At 37.7% G+C, this 25,310-nt stretch overlaps 1 protein-coding gene across 1 annotated transcript in view; it reads left to right on the plus strand.

The window, feature by feature from the left end:
• Positions 1-25,310, plus strand: part of LOC122800743 (maltase-glucoamylase, intestinal-like) — a 1,506,799-nt gene that overhangs the window by 775,686 nt on the left and 705,803 nt on the right. The window contains exon 29 of the mRNA XM_044069982.1: positions 12,227-12,323. Coding sequence (XP_043925917.1) covers positions 12,227-12,323 — 97 coding nt within the window. The remainder of the gene's footprint in view (positions 1-12,226; positions 12,324-25,310) is intronic.

The following is a 25,310-nucleotide window of genomic DNA, read 5'->3' on the forward strand; positions in this document are numbered from 1 at the left end:
GGCATGTACCATATAAAGCACCTGCAGCAACTGGAGAAACCTCAGAGATTTCTAACAAAAATGATCAAGGGACTCCAGCAAGTGCCTTATATGGCCTGAATAAAGTCCTTGTCACTATGCTCACTATCATATAGACTTCCTATGGAAGACTTGTGCCTGGCTTACAAAGCAATCTCCGACCCAAACCTAATGAATTTGTTCTGTATCCGTAAATCAAATGAGACTAGGGATACCTGTTCCAGGGACATACATATAGCCGGAGACTTGAATATGTGCTGGAGGGACAGATTTGTCTCCCAGAGACTGCCACCTCCATACACACCCCACACCTCCTGCATATTATATATACACCATCTCAGAGATCACACTACAGTGGGAAAAAGCATAAATTCCCTGATCCTCACTGTACTCCGATCTCCATTAAAAAGCTTTGAATTTTCAGAGATTTGATCATATAATTCTGACAATATGAATTTTGAGTTTATGAAAATTTGAACTTCTGAAGGGGCCCCATATAGGAATACCCATCATTCAGAGCAGCAGCATCAACTCTGGCAATAGCCTTACTATTAGTTTTATGTAATGGTGCAGGTTTTGGATTTGTGTTGTACTGCATTATCCCTATTATGTTCTGATACCTACTGTTAGATATTAGTAGTCGCCCCAAGCTTTCACATCTATGTATTCAAATGACACATATATTAAGCATTGTTGTCAGCAGACCTTCAGATCTAGGGTTGTGTGCAGTTTTCTTTAACATTCTGAACAAGAAGGTTGCATTTTCTATTTCTTTCCTTATTCTGGGCCAGTAAAATTTGCTTACACTCTTGCCTTATTTTTAAAAATTCTGCAGTGACCTCCTGAAATGTGACCATGAGCTAAAGTCTTTCCTGAAAAAGATGCTAAAAAGAAAAATGCTAAAAAAAACATCCTGTCTTTACTTTCCCAATAAAAGGTTAAGACATAACAGGAACATCTTGTTCCGTCTTTTCCTTTTACCTTAGCTATATTCTGTCTTGCTATGCTTAAAGATTCATCTTCCCATTGTGATTTTTAAGGGTTATGTTGGTTGTCTGTAAACTTCATAATTCAGAGTTGCTTTCTTCACAAGCCAGTCTTGATGGGAATTGTTACAGATTCTTCTCCCAAACAGTCAGTGTAATGTCTCCTGTGTCTTATACGAAATGGACTGAGGAGTAGTAAACAACATCTTAGTCACAGAGTTTTGTGCAGACGTTTGGCAAGGTTCTCATCCCAAAGCCCAAGGTAAGTATCCTACAACAGTCAAATCAGAAGACAACAAAGGCATGCATTATTGTGCCAAGATCCACTTATGCTATTCAGTTTTAATACAGGCAATATATTTATATCATAATAATAAGGTTTAGGTCTAATAAACTGCATTGCTTCTTGAGCCATCATTATGAAGAATTGTTTGCATCTGGGTCCACTCTTCAAATAAATTACACCTTATCAAGCATACCACCCCAATTTGTGTTTAATCTCTTATTAAATTGCTTTTTAGAGCATTGCACTTCTTTATTGTTATATTCTTTTTAACCATATATTTTATTGACTTTACCAGTTGAAATTCCGATATACATTTTCATTTTTGACAAAAAGTATAGAAAATAAAAATTATTGTATATTAACTATTAATTTTTGGGTCTATATTACGATATTGAAAGCTCAGGTCAGCGAACACCTGCTCGTCGACCAATAAACGAAATGTTAGTTCTGCGCATGGCCATTACAGCAAATTTGTTCCTAGGGGAAAAAAAAACTCTTGGCCATCTTCATGGATTTGCCCTTTTCCCCACTGTAGTGCGATGTTGGAGTTGATATATTTAGTTAGGGGGGTGTGGGGGTGCAGCCCTCCCCCTATATTGTGGGGTGTGGGGGTGCAGCCCCCCACTTTGTTAGGTTTGTAATGCTGTGCTGCTTCTGTTTGGCCAAGCATTTTTTCCCCTAGGAAAAAATTCAGTGTAGTGACCATTAGTCGAAATGACATTTCGCTGTATATCGGTCGGCGAACATGTGTTCGCTGACCTGAGCTTTCGATGTCATAATGTAGACCCCTAATTTTCAATTTATAAATATATATATATATATATATATATATATATATATATATATATATTAAGTATCTCCACCAATACAATGCAGTGTTACAACACAAAATAAAAATACATTGCAAAACACATATTAAAGCTCAAACATGAAAACCAGATCCAGAGGCAGAGAGAGATAAAGGCCTGATTAAGGCATGCATGACCGAAGTTTAGCTAAAATCTCAGGTGCTTAACAAAGCTGGAAGTGAAGAACTGGAAAGCCCATCCTGGATGGGAGACAGCAAAGCAGAGAAAGATGTATAAAGCCCTAATCCTTTAGAGGTACAGCAGCATTGTGGTCTGGATCCTGGAGGCTGCATTTTAGCTCAGCTCTCCATCACCTCATGGTAGTCTTAATTAGCAAGTGTAAGCGGACATGACCTCAGAGATGTAGATGTTGTGGGTCCTCACACTGACACAGGCATCTCATCCAATGGCAAAGGGGATTGATTAGGCAAAGAAATGTTCTCCAAATGCCAGGTAGGGCACAAGGAAACTTTACGGCTACCAATATCATGACCACTCTTTGTATCTTTTATCACTGCACCATAGATGTCTTCACTTTCTCAGTAAGATATTTTCATATTTTCAAGGTAGGTGAAGTAATTTAATCAGCTCCCTATTGAAATTTCAGTACTCAAAATTCCAAGTGATGAAAAGCCAAAAAAAGATGGAAAAAACAGAAGAAAGGTTAATCTCAGAAGGCAAGCCCCCCACCTGAACTTATATATGTTAACTCCGAGATCACCATACCTTGAAGAAAAGAGAATATTCTGAAAAATAACATTTTGCACTTACTAAATATAAATCTGTTCTTTTGGCCATTCCATTTCCTCATTTCAGGACTAATAGGTTCATAGGTGTGTACTAGGCTAATGGCCCTGGGGCCTTTACAAGCCTAGCCCATAGAAGTGCCCTGGCATTGTGACACCCATCATTAGTTCCCAGTGCCTCTATCAAGTAGAGCCACTGGTGTGATCCCCAGGGTGAACTTTCTATTTCCCATCCACTCATCAAGATTTCACTTGAAGAGGGCTCATGAGGTGCTCTGCTTGACATGCATGGGAAGTCTGTTCCAGAGCATGAGTAGTCTCTGGGTTATGAACCTGTCTCTTCAGCATGTTCTGTTGATTGTGGTAATGAGGTTGAGGTCTCTGGAGCATGTAGTGCAGAGGGATTGGGATTTCTTTCGATGTAGCATTTCTAACAGAGCTGTGTCAGACATGAATTTATAAGTCAAGCAGAGAACGCCTCTTAGTTGACGATATGAGACAGAATAGATGGAGTTTTTTGAGTCTGTCCATGTAGGACATGTGTTTAAGGCCTGGAATCCTCTTTGTGAAGTACTTTTATGGCCTCTCTAGCTGTTGCAGGTGTCTAGTGAGGTACATGCCAAATGGGGCATTATACTCTATGATTGGTCTATTGAGGGAAGAGTAGAGCGAAATGATGACCTCTTTCTTCCTGGATGCAAAACCCTTGGTAATGAGATATGTCAAATAGAAGGACTTTCTGACCACAGTGGCAATGTGGTGGTCAAAAGAGAGGTTGCTGTCAACCTGTGTACCCAGATCTTTTATAACACTTTCAGTGTTCAGTGGGCTCCCATCAATGAGGTAATTAGTGGGAACTGAGTTTTTCCCAAAGGGGATGATGACACATTTTGTGGCATTAAGCTTAAGGCCATGGTTTTGACACCAGTCATTGGTCTCAGTGAGGCCTTTCTGTAGGATGTCTGCATCACTTGGGGAGTTAATAATGGCTCCCAGCTTGCAGCCATCTGTGCAAATTTGGTTAGCCAGAGTCCCTCCCTGTTGGCCTGGACTACTGAGAAGTAGATGCCAAACAGGATAGGACCAGGACTGAGTCCTGTGGGACTCCACTCATGACTGGTCGGCAGTCTGACTTGGAGTCTGCTACTTTTACACTGTGGGTTCTATCTGTGAGGCAATTTGCAACCCACCTAATGATATAGGGGTTGATGCCTAGTTTGCTGAGTTTATCAATAATTCCTGAGTGGGCAATGGTATCAAAGGCCTTGGTGAGATTGAGGTAGGCTGTATGAACTGCCTTACCTTCATCCACCACTCTAGTGAGTGACTCAAAGAAGTCAACCAGGTTGAGCAGACATGATCTACCTTTCACAAAGCCAAATTGCGTGGGGTCTAGAGTTTGAAGATTCCCTATATCCTTGTTAATTAGGTCCATGATGATGCACTCCATAGCCTTACATATCAGACTCATCAGACTAATGAGGCGATAATTCCCACGGTCTGTAGTTGCTCCCCCTTTATGGAGAGGGATGACTGTAGCAGTGCACCATTCAGTAGGGACAAAGCCTGAGGTGAGGCTATGATTGAATAGAGCACACAGATGTAGTCCCAGTTCAGTTTGTAATTCATGTAGAGCACAGCCAGGGATGTTGTTGGGTCCCATGGAAGCCGTGTTCTTGCCCTTAGACAATGCAGCTTTAACCTGTGTTGCAGTAATGTTGGGTGCCTAGGATTCTTCCAGTATTTAGATTGTTCCTTTAGGGGAGAGAGGGGTAAAGTAGGCATGGACTCTGTTGGTCAGTATGTTGGCAATATCAGTTGGCTCAGTATAGGAGGTACCATTGTGCAGTAACTCAGAGCAAATCTGGGTATTGCCATGGAGATGTTTGATATAACTGTTGAAGGTTTTGTGGTTGTTTTTAGTGTCTGCCACAATTCTGCCTTCATAGCTGGCTTTGGAGGTTTTGATGAGTCATCTCAACTTTTTGTTGAGGCTAATAAGGGGAATTTTTCCAGTCTTTCGACTTCACTTTTTTCTGCAACAGTTTCTTCCTTCTGTTGTAGAGTTTATTAATGGCAGAGGACCACCAGATTGGCTTGCTTTTTTTTTTGGAGGAGAGCATCTTGGTTCTGTTGGGTATGGCTAGTTCCATGAGTTTATGTACATGTTCATACAGTGCAATAGTGTATGATTCGGTAGTCATGCATCTATTTTCCATTGGCATGGGTGCTGTGAAATTAGACAACTCTGTTTTAGGTGTCCAAAGACAGGTTTGGAGAAGTTTTTCATGGTGGATACCTTAGCGGGGTGTTTGGGTGACATGTGGATTTCCATGGTGATTAGTTTGTTGTTGGATCTAACCAGGGAGGAATTGACTATTGGTATAGAGCAACAAGTGCTCATGTTAGTAATAACCAGGTCAAGGGTGCTGCTTCCTCTAGTGGGGGTAAGAATGAGCTGATCCAGGGCATTGGAATTGATGAATTCCAGGAAACGTTGGGCCAGTTCATTGGTGCATGATTAATTTTCCCAGCTGATGGAGTGGTAGTTGAAGTCACCTAGTATGAGAGTGTTGGGTTGGATCTTAATAGTTTGCAGGGTGCATTGGAATGTAGAGTGAGAGTCTTGGGACACAGTCCTGACATTTCAAATGGTTACCCATTTAATCCCATATTTATAAGCATAGCATTTGGCCAGGCCACAGAACTATGACTACACTCTGTACTCTCACCAAAGATATCATTTTAAACAAAGACATAGGCAACAGTACTGTTGCATTTTTCATAGATCTCACTAAAAAAGCTTTTGATATGATTTAACACCCCTTAGAAATAGGTGTTAATAATGACATATTACCTTGGTTCCAAAGTTTTCTAAATAAATGTCACTTCAAAGTCAAAACAGGTAAAGCCTTTTCTGTCACAATCCCCTTTCTCAAAGAAATACAAGATTTTTATCCCCCCCTTCTATTCTCTGCTTTCAGACTTACCCCACATCCTGCCTCCTTTATGCTGCTGATGGTATGGCTATGATCAAACTCCTCCCATGAAGGAATTCAGATTCAGCTACAGTCTGATTTACTTAATCTACAGCAATGGCTAATCATGCACAACTTACTACCAAGCCATTCAAAAACCAAATCAGTGCTTTTTGGAACTCCCCACATGCCCACAGACTGTCCAGCTGCCCCTCTGAGCTTGCTATTTTTGATTTAAACATCAGCACTGTTAAAGGCACATCATCCTTCAAGTACTTAGGCATTTGGCTTGATCAGTCACTTAAATTTTACTTCCACAGAGAAGAAAAACAAATGAAAAATACACTTCCTGATTTTCTAGGTGAGGGGGCTCTCTATTTATCTCCTAAACTGATAGAGCTGCAATACGTAAATGTGTCTTGTTTGCTCAGCTAGAATATGGCCTTCCTAGTTTTTGCACAGCCTTCATGCAAAACTCCAATAAACTCCAAACTCTTTCCTTTTCAATCTGTCACATCTTAGATATGTCTCCTCCATTTAAACAGCACTGCCTTATGCTTAAAAAAAGCAAAGAGGATACTTATTAAATTAAGGGGCAACCTCCTATTTGGGACTCAGACATTCAAACTAAGGTATCTCTAGTTTTTTGCCCCACTCTTACCCAAAAGAAAACTTCAGTCTACAATGTTTGTAACATTTGACAATCTGTTGCATCTCTCACAACTCCAAGATTCAATCTACCAAGCATATTGTACAGTACCAGTATTTCCCCCCTATCTCTGACAATCTCTCCCCTTTTCCATTAAATACAATTCCAATCTTTCAAACTTCATAAAAGATGTTTTTAGACACCTTCTACTCAGATGCCCATGTCACTACTCAGGCCAAATCATCAGTTGGCCGCAGTCCCTTCTCTCAGTTTTTGACAACAGACTCCCTCTTGGCATATACATACTTTTTGATTTTTTTTTTTTTTTTTTTGCATTTTACTTGCTATCCTGACCTCAGTCTTAAATGCTTCCTCCTTAATAGCATTCTACCATTTGCAAAGTTTCAAAGAGCCTGGGCTGCCTGTCTTACTCCCAAATTCTGCACTGCACCTGTTTCTTGAACAATTCCCACTTAATACATTCCCACTACTACCCTCTTATTTATGTTCTTATACCTTACTCATTTCCTCAGCTGTTTACATTTGATTGTAGATTAGTGTCTAAATCTGTTTGGGTCTAGGACATTTCACTGAATGCACATTTCACTGAAAGTCAAATTAGTGTGCACGTTTCACTGAAAGCTCAATTCACTGAAAACTCAATTCACTGAAACACATTTCACTGAAAGTTATATATGGCCTTTTCCCCACTGTAGTGCGACCCTGGAGTTAGTATATCTAGTAAGTGGGGTGTGGGGGTCACCAACCTCCACATATTTTAAATATTTTGAACTACATGGATACTTATAATTCCAATATATTACTCTTTTCCGAACATAATATATATTTAAAATATGTGGGGGGCTACACCCCCCACACCCCCCTTACTATATATACTAAATCCAGGGTCGCAGTACAGTGGGGAAAAGGCCATATATAACTTTCAGTGAAATGTGTTTCAGTGAATTGAGTTTTCAGTGAATTGTGCTTTCAGTGATTTGTGTTCATTCATTTGAGTTTCAGTGATATGTGCATTCAGTGAAATGTCCTAGACCCATCTGTTTATATTGATAAGCTTCTCGTTCTGTATATCATTGTGTTATTTACTTTTGTAAATGGTCATCACTTTGCAAATAGCATTTAAACTTGTACATGTTCATTCACTCTGGCTGTGTCTGCAAACAGTCAGTTGTGATCAGTGCACTAACCCATTAAACAAACAAATGGACAAAAATAAATTGCATTTCAAGATTTTAATCTTATTGTACTGACTTCTTTATCACAGTCATAGTCATAACCAGCTTTCTTGGGTCAATTTCTGATTTTATTACCAAGATGAATACAACTTAAGGGATACACAGCATGCACTTGTATACTCTCGTGATAATCAATATACCATTTAATTTATATATACTTCATTAGTAATTATTGCACTAATATAAGTTCTCAAATGTTCAAATATTCAGCATCTTTTTAATAAATGAGTATTTACTTCCTCAGTCTATGGCACATTCTTCTCTTCATATGACAACTTTTATCTCATTCTGGCAGTGAATTATAAATTGACAGGTGATAAAATATACAATTATGTAATTTCACTGTTAACAGGAAACACTGTGGGCCAGATCCCAAAATAGTTGCTCTCAGTTGAAGTCTGCCCTGATTCCAAAAGGCCTGCTTTCTTTTTAAGTGACTTGGTTCAGTGTATGGCATGTCTATAAACAGTCTTACTATGGTGAGTGGATTCCAAAACACATGCTGTCAGTGTAAGTGGTCACAATGAGTGCAAGTCTTTTGGAACTGGGGCCTGTGTATATTCAACAATTCCAGGAAAACTGGCTAGCATTTTGATCATCACATCCCATGCTGGCACAAATTTGATCCCCCCTAGAGTGACCCCATTAGTTATCTGATAATTGCTAAATTCAATTATTTTGTTTTGGAAATGTAGCAGCATGCATGGAGATGATACTATAATGCTGAAGACAAAAGCCTTTCATGCCTTAGAGATGTGCATGGAATACTTAGCAATGTCTCTCTGCCGCATTGCTATCCTGAGTCTTCTAAGGTTGTTTACCATGATAGACCACACTCATATTTGAAGTGAAGTATCATAAGGGCTAAGGTCATGTCAGGAATTCTGATGTGAGACAGGGACAGGCACACAGATGGCAACAGAGGGAGTCAACGCCATCTGTGAACTCATGTTGACATTAGAAAAGTTATTAAAATCTAAACCCGGTGATTTACTATAAAGATAAAATAAAAGGAGTCTTGAATTCAACAGGGATTTTGCTACTGACTACTACTGCTGATGGTCTGACTGCAACTACAGTCAGATAAGATATACCCTGCCAGGATATATGCTGCCCCCTACATTTTATAGTGAAATAGTGAAGACAGATTATTAAAATAAGTGCATAACAACCCACCTATTCTAGCCAGATGTTCAACATCAGCAGCTACTATAAGCTTATATTCGGGAAGACAAGAAGAAACCTAATATCTGCAGTCATAAATGATTCAACTTCACAACATCCATCACAGTCATTTACTGTTGAACTATAGGGACATTTTACTAAGCATATTTGGAGTAACAATAACCCTTTTTTATAATTCCTAAAATCTCATATTGGTATAGACTTGATTGATACTTAACTTTACTTCTGTACCTCCCAAAAAGTATTGTCTTCAATAAAAAAAAACCCAGTTAAAAATGTGTCTATGAAAAAAAGCTATTACTTGTTATATGGTTATGTTTCCTAAGTATCAAGTTGCGTCTGCAAATTACCAGACAGGCAGACTTATGATCATATAGAACAACCAAATCCAAAGCTTTCATGCTTTGTAGCACATTTTCTATTCAGTTTTATTAAAAAATGTAAAATAATTTCTCAATAAAATAAACAGAAAATATGTACTAATGTTTCTATCAGCATTCACCCGCCATTCAGCCAACAAACATAAGCAGAATCAGATAATGTATAATTGAAGTTTGCTTCCAGTTTTACATGGGGAAAAAACTGAAGAAAACAGACATGCACTGTAGAGTTTTCACTGTGTGATACTTTAAACCTCCTGTACAAGAAATCTGGGCAAAGCCTGATTGGTTGGGGGGGCAATGGCCCAAAAATAGGGACAGATTTAAATGTTGCACTTATAAACTTAGAAGGTTGCTAGTAACAGGGTTTATGTTAATATACATTTTCTGAAGAATTTCAAGTCTGAAACTGAAACATATGTCATTGTTTATTGACTTATTTCAGTGATTAGCCAGAAAACCATATATTCTATGAAGAACAAACCAAAAATCTGGACATTCTGCAAAAATCTGGACAGTTGAAAGGTATGAATGGAAGCCAATGGGATATACCCAAGAGTTTCAGCTGAATGACTTCTGAATGTCCATGTCTTTTTTGCGTTTAGTCTTTGTGATCACATTCAAGTCAATAAAGCAATAAATATCTTTTTAATGTGAGAAATGTTTGTACATTTAATCATCTGTTTCATTTATCATATTATTTACTGTCTCTTCAAGACTGTTAATGGCATGATTACTCATTTTGAAAGAGAAACAATGTACACTTGCTTACAGAAATCAGTGGGACAATGGATATGACAAAGAATGTGTCAAACATAGTGTTTTTAACAGAATTCTGTCTCTCCTAAATGTGGCAACCATGGCCAGCATACAATTGGCGTGCCATTTTCTTGAATGGTTCATGAAACTACCTAATGCACCATGGTGTACTAAATGATCATATGCTTGGGATATGTGACAGGGTCCATCTACACAGCACAGCAGTGACAGGCAGAAAGATATTTATACATTACTACAGAGCTACATTTAGTGGTGGGTTATAAAACGTTTCACACTCTAGACAAGATGATAGACCAGGGACAGAGTGTAGCCAGGAGAATGCATGGCTATACTGCAAAGGGATCTCCATCACATAGCAAGGTTGCCTATAAGGTTGTCGAACTTTTAAAAGTTAGAATGCTATATGGTCAAATCCATATGTTTGAACTTTTAAAAGTTCGAACATGTTAACGGAGATCTCTGTTCAGTGCAGAAAGGGAAGATTTCCCTTTACTGCACTGTAGTGCGGTCTCGGATTTGGTATATTTAAAGAGCGGGGGTGGGGGTGCAGCTTACAACTGTTAGGTAGGTTTTTTTTGTTTTTTTTATTTTTTTCTGTCGTTTTCGAAATTTTAAAAGTTTGAACATATGGGTTTGACCATATAGTGTTCGAACTTTTAAAGTAACGTAATATGAACCTGCACACAAGTGGATTCCTATGGGTTACCCCACTAAGACCAGCCAGTACTCTAGCATTTGCGTTTTTTATTGATGGCATGTGTTTACAGAGGAGCTGCTTTACATATGCACTCAGTGTATGGAGTGCAATGCCTGCACAATCAGATAAAACAACATACATCATCCCGCTACTACTTTTATTAATTGCAACAGTCTTTGGTTGACCTGTAACTTGCATAGCAAAGCTGCTCAATGTTGTACAAATAATACTAGGACTACATCATAGCAATGAAGTTCTGATATTGTTATTTTGTGCTTAATATGCTTAGCTTCTTAAAGGCTCATATGTTCATAATTAAGTACTAGGCCAGCTTTCTTTCTGGGCTATTTTAATCCTAACCAATTTCCCTATTGGTGCTCGAATTCACCTAAGCCATTTGATGTTGGAGTGGTCTTACTCATCTCATGGTATATAATTAAATATTAAAACTAACGAAAATAACTGGAATCATACTATTGATAATTTGAGGGGACAGATACATGGGATAAAGCATTTTGGAGCTGTCTCTGTCCATTAGTAGTACAGAGAGAACTGCTTTTTCTTTTTCTTTTTTTGTTTTAATAATCTGCAGGGGTCCAAACTTCACTTCATTGTTTCATTTTGTTTAATTTCTATGGGGTTGGAATACTTTTGTCATCTGTATAGATATCCACATACACATATGCACTCATGTGTCATAGATATTTAGAGATACAGATGCATACCAATTGCATGAGTTAGTGCAATTGTAGTACAGCGTTCTATATTGAACATTCCACTAGCCTCAGAAAATGAAGTTCATCTGCAGAAAGCAATATAGTGAATGTGAATACCTAAACTCATAATGCTAGCTTTAAAGCAGGGTTGCCTGAAGTCTCATCTTCCTATATAAGCCAGTACATGTTGCCTGCCCCTCCTCCACTCATAGCCCTGCTGCATATATAATCTGAATCTATCTGTACCTCAGATAGGAGGAATAATTTAAACCAGCACACATATATTCCCTATATTTTCATTTTGATGGTGGAATTTTGGAAGAACCGGGTCTACTATAGAAAGGTACCCACCAAGGCTTGATGATGAATACAGCTCCACTTAACATTTCTCTTTCTCTTTATATTCACACTGATTTTTATCAATTCACCTGATCCCATTTTGCACTGGCCAATACAGTGTAACTGACATTGTAACAAATTCCAAATAAAATTAGGGCAAGATTTCATGGAAAACGAAGTTGTACTGCAGACAAGCTATGCAGTATCTGGGTCAGACCAAAAACAGGATTATTTGTGACAATTTCAGAGAACAATCATAGGGAATGAAAATCAGTCTATGTTGTGACATATTTCATATTCACACGTAGTTGTAACATGTGATTGAATGCAAATTCTAATCAAGTTTTTGTTTATTTTTTCAGGAAAAGTTAAACAGCTATGGTGTACATCCATTTTATATGGGATTAGAAGAAGACTCGAATTCTCATGGAGTATTTCTGTTTAACAGCAATGCAATGGGTGAGATCACATGACCACATTTTGTGCAACATAATACAATTTGCTTTATCAATAATATTTTCAGACTATAAAGAAAAAAAATGACAAAAAGTATCAAATCATAAGAAGCCCAAGCACATCACTATATTAAGCATCCATATAAAAGTAAAAGATGTGTTGTGGCTTATAAGCACACATTTGTTACTGATTTTTCTGCTCAGTAATCTCCAGGTAAGAATACTTATCTTTGATGTAACATTAGCTATTAATTTAATCTTTCTCTACCTCATCCACATCATATGTCTATCAATCTATCTTTCATGTAGCCACATTTAAATGTTGCCACCATCTGCATATTCACTGAACAACAATATCTTTGGGACTGATAAAAAATATAATTACAAATGTTATTACTTTCACCTTAAAATATTATCAGCATTTGTTTTCATATCAGACTAACAGAGTAACCTGGAGCAATCTGCTGAGTATCCTTAAAGTATTCCCTTTGTCAAATGTTCATTTTATTATTAGTAGTAGTAGTATTTATTGATGCACATTACTATTTATGATTTTTCTATGATATTGAACATATGTAAATATCAAAACTGCCATCTGGGATACCAGATATGAAAAGAAGATTTGAACATCTCATAGTGTTAGTGATTAGCATAGCAGTTAGAGTGTTCATCTCAGAGGCACAAGGTACGGGGTTTGACTCTTACCTATGAGGGAAATTGGCTAAGCTTAAAATTGCCCACAGAAACAGGTAGCCTAATACTTACCTAAAGGTTATAACTAAATTGTATTAAAGTTTATAATTTACAATGCTGTAATATAGTGACAAATGTATAAGAAAAGACAAAAAAATTATTGAATGTCTTTCATTTTCACCTATTACTACTGTTGGCATAAACAATGAAAAGTGTATCATCCCTGATGTATTATGCAATGAAAGACTGAGTCATATGTATTCAATGCACTCTATACATAACAAAAATATTTTTTTCCAACTTAAAAAGCATTCTGTGTAATAACATGCCCTGACATCAGTTTTAGGAAGGCTAGACTCAAACTGAACTAAAATAAACCATCTGGAAAGGCCGAATAAATACTTCACTAAAAGAATTACAGGCCTAAAGCAGATGCCCTATGCTGACAGTCTAAAAAAAAACTCCAGCTATACTCTATCGCATATCGTCTACTCAGAGGTGATCTCTGCTTAACATACAAGGCCATGTCAAACCCAGAGCTGTTGGGCATGCTACACTTAAAGAAATTTCAGGCAAAAAAACAAATGATACTCCACCATCAATGAAAATTTAATAGAACAACAACGCTTTCAGATACAAACTATCCTCCTTCAGTGTCTTACATAAAATGGCCATTAAAACAGCATTTTTATCTCATTCAAACATATCACATGACACAGCAACCTATCAATAAACAGCAATCAGAGCAACAATTAAACTTTTAAAAGCACAGTAGCAACATAATATATTTAATAAGCAGAAAACTGGAACTGGAGTAGTAAAACAGTGATTTATTCAGGCAAAGCAGGACAACTTGTAAAATAAACGCTCCACAAAACAAACTCATGCGTTTTCATCCGAGCACCTCCCAGACTTCATCAGATTAAGACAGGTGCCATAGCAACCCTCATCCCTTCACGTTACTACTAAGGTACACATACAACCAAATTACACAACTCACTAGCTCATAGTTGTGTAATTTGGCTGTATGTGTAACTTACTAGTAAACTGAAGGGATGAGGATTGCTATGGGACCTGTCTTTATTTGATGAAGTCTGGGAGGTGCTCGGATGAAAATGCATGAGTTTGTTTTGTGGAGCGTTTATTTTACAAGTTGTCCTGCTTTGCCTGAATAAATCACTGTTTTACTACTCCAGTTCCAGTTTTCTGCTTATTTGTTATATTTACTGGAACGGTTGGTGTTTGTGAAACATAATATATTTAGTAATTTCTTCTTTACTTTCTGTTGTTTAGATATTAAAACTGGTTTCAAAGTAACCTGTTTATTGAGAGCAGAATATGTATCTGCTTCTAAGTGGATGATCCACTCATATTCCTTCATATCCACATTATTTACAAGATCTCCACATCTAATATTTGGATGAATTACATGTATAACTCTAAAACTAAATTGATGTGAATCATCAGTCTCACTAACATGTTTGGCCAAGGAATTAGTCAATATTGCTCTTCTAATCTCAGATCTGTGTTCTATGATTCTGTCTTTTAGTTTTCTGGTCGATTTTCCTACATAAAAATCCAAACATTTTTTACAAGTGGCAAGATATAAAATAAATGGTGTGTTGCATGTTGCACTACAACAAAAGACAAACTTTTTTCCATTCACAGGATATACAAATTCATTAGACTGAATTATACTTGAACAGCAGGAACAATTATAACAGGGGAGGGTACCTTTTTTATTAAATGTTGTTATTATATTACTATTTAATGAGAAATCCTTATAGCATAGTAATTTCTTTAGATTATTACAATTTCTGTAGGTAAAACTAGGTCTATTTGGGAGCCAACTTTCATGACCTGGTATAGCCTTCAGTATATCCCAATTCTTATTTATAACCCCTATATTGTTCTACTAGCTCTGCTATAAGTCATAAAGTATCTCAAGGGCTGTGATGGTCACTCTTGACCCTTCAAAGACAGTATCAGCCTGAGTAGAAAAATAGGGTCTAGCTTTTGAGTCCCTTACTCTTAAGGCATCCCTTCTAGCTGTTTCTATTTCTTCCATATTATAACCCTTTCAATAAATTTATCAGTCATTTCTTGTATCTGAGCATGACAGACCTCTGATTGGGTATTCAGCCTAATGGCTCGCAAATACTGACTCTTAAGCACACTTTTAAAGGTCCTTTCCGCATGCATGCTTCTCTTATGTAGGTATTTATTTACCTGCATATCCTTTTTATAAATACTTGCTTATAAGCCTGACCTTGTCATTTGTAACCTAACATCAAGAAAATGCATAAAGTCCTCAGCAAATGCCATCTCAAATTTAAGAAATTCAAGAGTGTTATTCAAATATTCATAGAACCCATGTAGCTTTGCAATAGTGCCATGCCAAGCCAAAACAATGTCATCCACAAACCACTTGTAGAATGATATCTTTGTTGCATATATATTAGAATTTCCAAACAGGTATATACTTTCCCATCTACCCAATGTTAAGTTGGCATACGTATTGGCTATAGCGGTGCCCATGGCCATTCCTGAAATCTGGTGATAAATATGTTTATTGAAAGTAAAAATATTGTTCTCCAAAACTAGATCTAATAGCTTACATATAGTTTCAATATGTCTAGCAGGAAGACATCCGTATTCTTGTAGAGTCTCTCTAATACAATCAATTCCATAACTATTCGGAATCACAGTGAACAGGTGTTTTATATCTAATGTCACCAAAATCAAATGGTCATGGGCACAACTATACTGATATGGGTTCACTCATCCATCCCCTCACTGATACTATCGGTTTCATCGGAGTTCTCTCTAAAGATTTATGGATTTTAGGTAGTCCATATAGTATAGGGATTATAGGACATGGTACACTAAGAAAGTGGACGATATCAATATCTATGTCTCCCATTACCTGTAGGTCATAAATACATATGTTAATTTTACTAATCATAGCATCTACTTCCTTGGCACTAATAGGTTTAAATGTAAGTCCATCTGACAATAGTTCATTCATAGACTGTAAATATTGTTCTAAATCCATTATCACATTGGCACCTTTTTTATCTGCCTCCTTTATAACTATTTGTGTATTATTCTGTAATGACTTAAATGCTTGGGTCTCTTCAGGTGTTAAGTTATATATTTTCATAAAATCTTTTCTGTCATAAATGTTACAGATTTCCTTTTCACAAATATTAGTGAAAACATTAATGACTGGATCACTAACAAGAATCAACATGCTACTACTTTTTAAATGACTAGCCACAACACCATTATTGCTTTTAAAGATTTTTTTTAAGTTCAAAACCCTTGAAAATGAATTCAAGTCAGTAGTCGCATGTACCAGATCATCAGTACCTACCGGAACAAACTTAGTTCCTCATGACAATAAGGACATTTCCGCCTGAGTTAGCCTATAGTTAGAAAGAGTGACAACCATGGGACAATTCCCCTCAAAACTCTTTTCATTTAAAGTTACTTTAGCAGTAGTCAGACCAGTCTCTATATTAGAACATATAAAATGTTTATTAAATGGAGCAGGGACCTCCACATTACTAGTTGTTACCACATGACTACTAGCATACTGTCCTGTTCTCTCTGGGTTTCCCATCAGTTCCAAACCATCAGACAAGTCACAACTGCCCATATCTTTAGTTATTACTACATCTTTATGAATAGTATATTCTATATTCAAAATTTCTCCAATTATTGATGTATCTTCAATTGTACAATCAAATTTATTTTCAGATCGAATCATACCTCAAGAGTGTTTAAATGTTTCTCCAATATCACCCATACTAGAATTTAACCTAGTCACATCAGCTGCTTGATCAATAAATTGATCTAGGGAATTACAATGAAGGAGTGACAATTCATAACCATTACATTTTGCATTAGGATGGGGACCTAAAAGCTCCCCATTCTTAGTTGATAAATAACAATCCACTGTTTCATCATATGGCTGGTCAGGCCTACTCACATGGCTATTTGCAGAAGTATCTTTATCAGAAACACAATTATATAAGAAAGGGGTCCCATCATAGCCATATTCCATTAAATAATTCAATGGTTCAGTTTCCTTCTGCTGATAATTATTCAGTATTTCTCCATTTTCCTGTTTATCAGTTAAAATATAACCCACGTGCTGATTCTTATTTTCATTTAATATATCTTCTGCAACAATATTCAATACAGGGTTCTTAAAATTGATTAGTGGCCCCATTGTTTACCAAATTAACTCTGCTTAGCCCCACTATAATAGAGCTATCTTCCGACTGTATGTGAGCAAACTAGTCTGTAATACATGAGACAGATCTTTCAAGCACAGGAGCCAAAGCCCCAGTATTTAAAGACAAATTACATTTTAAATTCTGTAAAGCTCGATCATCCCAAAGGACATCATCATATTTATGGGTCATATTCCTATCAAAGGCATCTTTTTTAAATTCAACACAGGCATTAGTATGGCCAGTAAAAACTACATTTTCTAACATACTTGCATTTTGTAACATAGACGTGGTGTTCCTAAGCATGTTATTTAGCTCACTAGGAACTGCTTTCATCTGCCTAGATGACCGTTTACCCATATCAGATACATCAGAGTTGTACATTAACTTCTGTAAACCTCGGCCATCCCATAATGCCTCATTATTATTATAAATCAAAGCCTTAACACTAGCACCTTCCAAAGGGTCAATATCAGCTGTTAAATTAGTATAATTATTAGAAGCAGCATTTGTATCATTCATACCACATAACACTTTTTTCGTCTTGCTACATAATTGCTAATGGTTATAAAAAGCATTAAAACAGTCCAAAGTGCATACACAATTTGAAACAATACCAGTACTAGGTCCCATTAAAGAGCAGTCCATAGTTTTTCTGATAAAGATACTTCTGCAAATAGCCATGTGAGTAGGCCTGACCAGCCATATGGTGAAGCAGTAGATTGTTATCTATCAACTAAGAATGGGGAGCTTTTAGGTCCCCATCCTAATGCAAAATGTAATGGTTATGAATTGTCACTCCTTCATGGTAAATCCGTAGATCAATATATTGATCAAGCAGGTGATGTGACTAGGCTAAATTCTAGTATGAGTGATATTGGAGAAACATTTAAACACTCTTTAGGTATGAGTCGATTTGAAAATAAATTTGATTGTACAACTGAAGATACATCAATAATGGGAGAAATTTTGAATATAGAATATACTATTAATAAACATGTAGTAATAATTACAGATATGGGCAATTATGACTTGTCTGATGGTTTGGAACTGATGGGAAACCCAGAGAGAACAGGACAGTATGCTAGTAGTGATGTGGTAACAACTAGTAATGTGGAGGTTCCTGCTCCATTTAATGAACATTTTATATGTTCTAATATAGAGACTGGTCAGACTACTGCTAAAGTGACTTTAAATGAAAAGAGTTTTGAGGGGAATTGTCCCATGTTTGTCAATCTTTCTAACTATAGTCTAACTGAGACAGAAATGTCCTTATTGTCACGAGGAACTAAGTTTGTTCCAGCAGGTACTGATGATCTGGTACATGTGATTACTGACTTGAATTTATTTTCACGGAGTTTGAACTTAAAAAATATCTTTAAAAGCAATAATCGTGTTGTGGCTAGTCATTTAAAAAGAAGTAGCATGTTCATTCCTGTTAGTGATCCAGTCATTAATGTTTTTACTAATATCTGTGAAAAGGAAATTCGTAACATTTATGATAGAAAAGATTTTATGAAAATATATAACTTAACACCTGAAGAGACCCAAGCATTTAAGTCATTACAGAATAATACACAAATAGATATAAAGGAGGCAGATAAAAGAGGTGCCAATGTGATAATGGATTTAGAACAATATTTACAGTCTATGAATGAACTATTGTCAGATGGACTTACATTTAAACCTATTAGTGCCAAGGAAATAGATGCTATGATTAGTAAAATTAACATATGTATTTATGACCTACAGGTAATGGGAGACATAGATATTGTCTTTCGTTGTAGTGCAACATGCAACACATCATTTATTATATATCTTGCCACTTGTAAAAAATGCTTTGGTTTATATGTAGGAAAATCGACCAGAAAACTAAAAGACAGAATCATAGAACACAGATCTGAGATTAGAAGAGCAATATTGACTAATTCCTTAGCCAAACATGTTAGTGAGACCGATGATTCACATCAATTTAGTTTTAGAGTTATACATGTAATTCAACCAAATATTAGACGTGGAGATCTTGTAAATAATGTGGATATGAAGGAAATATGAGTGGATCATCCACTTAGAAGCAGATAAATATTCTGGTCTCAATAAACAGGTTACTTTGAAACCAGTGTTGAAATCTAAACAACAGAAAGTAAAAAAGAAATTACTAAATATATTATGTTGCTACTGTACTTTTAAAAGTTTAATTGTTGCTCTGATTGCTGTTTATTGATAGGTTGCTTTGTCATATGACATGTTTGAAGAGATAAAAATGCTCTTTTAATGGATGCTTTATGTTAATACAGTGAAGAAGTATAGTTTGTATCTGAAAGCTTTGTCATTCCATTACATTTTTATTGATGGTTTGGAGTATCGTTTGTTTGTTTTTTTTTTGCCTGAAGTTGCTTTATTTGTTTTCTCCACTTTACTACTAGCTCACTTTTTTGTGCTTTACACTTAAAGAAATCCTAATCCCTCAGAGCCACATGCTCCAGGGCTCTAAGCATTGCCATCACAATGAACAAAACATGCTGGAGGGATAGGTTCCTGACTCAGAGACTCCCCAGACTCTGGAATTGACTGCCCATGTATGTCAACTAGAGCGCCTCTTTGGCACTCTTCAAAGATAACCTTGATGATTGGATGGGAGATAGGATATTCACCCCAGGGATCACATCAGTCACCCTGCTAGACAGGGGTCCAGGGAAGTAAATATTGTGGGAAGAACTAGCCAGGGAATTGTATGGCTAGGCTTATATAGGCCCTAGGGCTGATAGCCTAGGACCACCCTATGAACCTATGAACCTATGATTCTTTGGTAGCATTAAGCTAGCTGCCTTATGGAGTCTATATTATATACTCGAATTTTTAAAACTTCGACGCTCATATAATCGACCCTATATAAGCGAAGTTTTAAAACTTTGAACATATAATAATAAATAAATACAAACAAAAACAACCTACCTGAACACTCTGAGCAGGGGGGCAAGCCACCCTGCACCCCCCACGTGGGGTCTGCACCCCCCTGCTACTTAAATATACCAACTCTGAGATCACACTGCAGTGAAGTAAAGGGAAATATTACCTACAGCAATCTCACTTCACTGTAGTGTGATCTCAGATTTGGTATATTTAAGTAGTGGGGGGTGTGGGGGATGCAGGGTGGTTTGTCCCCCTGCTCAGAGCATTCATGTAGGTTGTTTTTGTTTTTATTTATTTTTTATTATATATTCGAAGTTTTAAAACTTATCTCATATAGGGTCGATTATATGAGCACTGAGGTTTTAAAGCTTTGAGTACATAATATAGACCAGACATATGGGCCTCTTTAAGCCTAGCTATTTCCACTTCTAAAGTTACGAATCAAACCCTGAACCTTGTATCTGTGTCATAAGCACTGTAATCATTACACAAAACCCCAAATAAATTATTAGTTTGCCATTTTGTAATTCACTATTCAATATCAGATCTTTTTTTTTCAAAACTCCAATTTTATTCAAACTCAATAATCACAACAGATAAAGGATAAAAATAATTCAACATTATTTATTTTATTTATTTACATTTGTTGACCGGGAGTGTCCGACTGGACGTAGGTCCATTTTCAGAGGAGGCCCGGGGAGAAAAGCTCCACAGTTAAAATAGACAGTAGTTACATTGTATTACATAGCGATTAACAATTTGATTAACATAGCAATTAATTACAAACATATTTACAGATGAAGAACATAGTACATCAGTAGACAACTAGAATATTTATCTGCGAAGTACATAACAGACATTAACCAATGTTACAATAAGAAGTTCCTGCTGTATAATAAGTACGAGTCTTATGAGCATCTGAGCTTGCTATAATCAAGGTAGTTAGTGGGGTGGAAAGAAAGGTAGTGGTTGAATGGGGTGGGTGATATTAGAGTGGGAGTTGTAAGGGCATAGCCAGCATGTTTTTAGGTGCGCTTTTAGTTAAGTTTTGAAGTGGGTGCATGATGGTATGGAGGGAATTGTGGGTGGGAGGGAGTTCCATAATTTGGCTATGGCGCAAGAGAATAGTACTTCACCAGCAGAGTTATTGGCTTTAGTCATCTGCAAGTGATTTTTGTTGCTGGATCTCAGTGGTCTGGTAGTGCGATAGGGTTGGAGTAGATTCTGGAGGGATGGGGCATTTAGTGGATGGTTTACTAGTTTGTAGGCGAGTGAGAGTTGATACCATTGAAGGAGGTGAGGGAGTTCAAGCCAGCCCAGTTCAGCAAGTGAGAGACAGTGATGACTACGGTTGGATGCCCCTGTGGCGAATTTGGCAATTTTGTTGTAGCAAGACTCTAGCTTGTTCAGATCGCATTGCCTTAGGTTGGTATATATTGGAGAGGCATAAAGTAAGGTGGAGATAAGGTGGGAATTTGCTATTGAAATCTTTGCTGCTTTGTTGAGAAGTTGCTTATTTCTGTATAACGCTCCTAGTTTTTTGTGGACTTTTTTTATGGTCATGGATATGTTTATGTCAAATTTTAGTTTATTGTCTATTTCCACTCCTACCAATTTGATGTGTTCAGTTGGGTATATAGTGGTGTTGTCTTTTGCTGTCATGTTAAAGTGAGAGTTGTTTTGAGTATGTTTGGTGGGTTGGAAGATGAGTAGTTTAGTTTTGTTTGTGTTGAGTATTAATTGGGCATCGGATAACAAAGTTTCAATGGAGGAAAAGGCTTCCTGTGTGACTTTTTGCAGTTTGGGTAGGGACTGGGCTGAGCAGATGATGGTTGAGTCATCTGCGTATTGTATGAGTGTGCCATGTTTGGTGGCAGAGGCTAGATTATTGGTGAAAACAGAGAAGAGTAGAGGTCCAAGGATGGATCCTTGGGGAACCCCTATGGAGACAGGTAGTTGGGGAGATATGTCATTCTGCCATACAACAGATTGTTGGCGATCAGACAGGTAACTCTGAAACCAGTTGGTGACTGATTGAGAGAAGGATAGGTTATTGAGGACAGCGATCAGTTGTTTGTATGGGACCATGTCAAATGCTTTAGATAGGTCTAGGAAAGTAGCAGAGGAGAGATAGCCATTGTTTTTATGCTGAAGGATAGTGTTAGTAAAGGAAAGTAACACAGTGGTGGTGCTATGGTTTGGTCGGAAACCATGCTGAGTATTGGAAAGGAGGTTATTAGTAAGGAGGTAGTCTGAGACCAGAGAGTGTATGTATTTCTCTAGTATTTTGGAGAGTGGAGAGAGAATAGCTATGGGGCAGTAATTGGTTAGTTCTGCAGAGGGGCCGCCTTTGTAGAGGGGAATTATATGTGATACTTTTCACAGTTTGGGAATGTAACTTTCTGACAGAGATTGGTTAATCAAGATGGATACTGGGTAGGCCAGAACATCAGCTGCAATTTGTAGGTATTCACTTGGGAGGTTGTCTGCTGCTAATTTGGTGGGCTTAAGTTTAGTTATGAGTTTTTTTATGTTGGAGGAAGGTATGTAGAGAAGGCAGTGGGGAGATAAATAGTTGATGGTGTGGATTGGAGGGGAGGGGGGGTTGTGTTGTTTAGCTAGTGATAGTATGGTTTGTGTGAAGTGTGTGTTGAATGAGGTAGCAATATTTTTGGAGGAGTGAGGGATGTTAGGAGGAGGGGTACTGACTTTACCTGGGTGGAGGATGGAGTTTATGGAGGACCAGAATTGTTTGAGGCTGTTTTGGGAGGAGTCTAGGGCAGAGTGGTATATTGGAATTTGTCCTGTTTTATTAGCTTTTTGACTCTATTGCGTAGTTCTAGAAATTTCTGTCTAGTTGAGGGGGTTTTGGTTTTGCGCCAGTGCTCCCAGGCTTTATCCCTGTTTTTCATTTCTGATTTAGTGGTTTTCTGTATCCATGGGGAGGGTTGTGCTTTGATTCTGGAAAGTCTTATGGGGGCATGGTAATTAAGGATGCTCAGGAAGGTAGTATTAAAAAATTCAACTGCGTCATCAAGACTGAGGTGCTTTAGAGGATGCCAGTTATATTCTTTGAGGGATGAGATGAATGAGAGTGGGTTAAAGTTTAGTTTGTTACGTATTTGATAGTAGATGACAGGTTTAGCTTGGTATAGGTATTTTTTGAGTAGGAATGTTGGGGAGTTATCACTGAGGCTATCTGATAAGCAACCTGTTATATATGACTGGGGGCTCTTACCGACTAGTATCCAATCCAGGGTAGTGTGCTTGCTGGAGTTTTTATTTATCCTGGTTGGCGACTGGACTAGTTGGGTGAAGCCATGAAGGTTTACATGATAGGTTGGATGGCTGCCAGAACAGGATTGCCAGTCAATATTGAAATCACCTAAAATTATAGTTTCTTGGGGGAGATGGTGGGTAGACCAGCTGAGGAGGTTTTCTAGTGGAGGGATGTTTTGGCCAGGTGGGAAGTAGCATCCAATTATGCTGATGGTTTTGTTTTGGTTTATTTTGAGGTTGGTATATATTATTTCTTCACTGCCTATTTGTGGAGCTGATGATTTTAAGATCTGTATGTTTAGATGCTGTTTAAATATTATAGCTACACCGCCTCCTTTCTTGTTTAGCTGGTCTACTCTTAGTATGCCATAACCGGTAGGGAGTATTTGCTCACTGGTAATGTGAGGTTTTAGCCAGGATTCTGTCAGGATGACTATATCTGGGGAGTACAAGTCTATGGTGGCATGGAGTTCATGGACTTTGTTGGATATACTTCTAATATTTAGGCTTAGTAGAAGGAAGTTACTTTGCTTTCAATTGGCTGTGATATGGGAGACATTGTGGTTTCTAGTCTGATTATGAGGATTGGGGTTGGAGATGGTAGGGACAGGGTTGGGGTGGATGTCTCCACTTAGGGTTAGTTTTGATATGCATGAGGTTATTAGTTTTTTCAGTTTTTGAATGTGTTTGTTTATTAGGGAAACTTTATGATTGTGCTCTGTGGGTAATAGGTATGGTGGGAGGGTTACTATGTTAAGTTGTAGGGATGCTTCATGTTTGAGTAATATAGTTGGTAGAATATTTGGGGGGTGCATAGGGATGGTTCTTGAGTTGGTGGGAGGGCAGCTGAGTGAGGGTGAGACATGAATGGTGGTGTGAGTAGTAGTACAGTGGTAGTGGTTGAGTGGGGGAATGATGGAGCTTTGTTAGGATGTAAGATATGCAAGGAGAGTGCATTCAGTGAGCATAGGTAAGGCATGCTTGTACATGTTAGTTGAGGAGGTGTGATTGTGGGAAGATGGAGGAAATAGTGTTGGGTTAGCGCTGTGTTTCGCTACTGGAAAGATGGAAGGGGTTTGTGAGTGTAATAAAGGTAGGACCACTGGGGGCAGGAGGAAATAGGGGGCAGAGTAGGGAGCGAAGCGGGTATAGACCCTGTTAGTGGCTCTTATGAAGGGGCTGGAAACAATCAGGTAACAGAGTAAACTGATACATGAACATATGATAGTGACCAATGGGTGGTTGTAGTTTTAAAAATGGTGCCTGCCACAGGTAATATTTGTTAACTTTGGGATTGGCTTAAGGTAATAAACAAGGAAGGGGGAGAACAAGGGTGTGAGCAGGCAGTTCTTTTGTACTGCTGCTAATGAGCCAAAGTAAAGACAAGTTTGTGTTTAAGAAACAATCAGAATTGACCAAGGACTGCTTTGAAACTGTAAGTCATCTCTTAACCATTTCTCAGGTGGAAAAACAGGATAAGCTTGTATCAGTAGGCTACTGTGGTCTCAGCTTAAATTAACAAACACACAGTATTGATCAGTTATGGATACTATTTGCTAACAGAAGGGAATAAGAGAGAAAGTGGAAGATGAGTGTGTGTGTGTGTGTGTGTGTGTGTGTGTGTGTGTGTGTGTGTGTGTGTGTGTGTGTGTGTGTGTGTGAGAGTGTGTGTGTGTGGGGTGGGGCTGCTTACAAGCCAAAGCAGAGTGCTCTCCAGGGGAAAATGAATATTGGCTCAAACAGGTAGACACATACTCAAAGTCAACTTTGGCTGTTTGCAGACAGTTCAGACCCAGATTGCACTTTTCTTATAAGAATGATAAAGGTGGTACCGCAGTTGAATACTTAGAGTGGTGTTAGGTCTA

This window comes from Protopterus annectens, chromosome 4.part1 (genome assembly GCF_019279795.1).
Source record: "Protopterus annectens isolate FY-2018-M chromosome 4.part1, PAN1.0, whole genome shotgun sequence".
Classification (NCBI taxonomy): Eukaryota; Metazoa; Chordata; order Ceratodontiformes; family Protopteridae; genus Protopterus; species Protopterus annectens.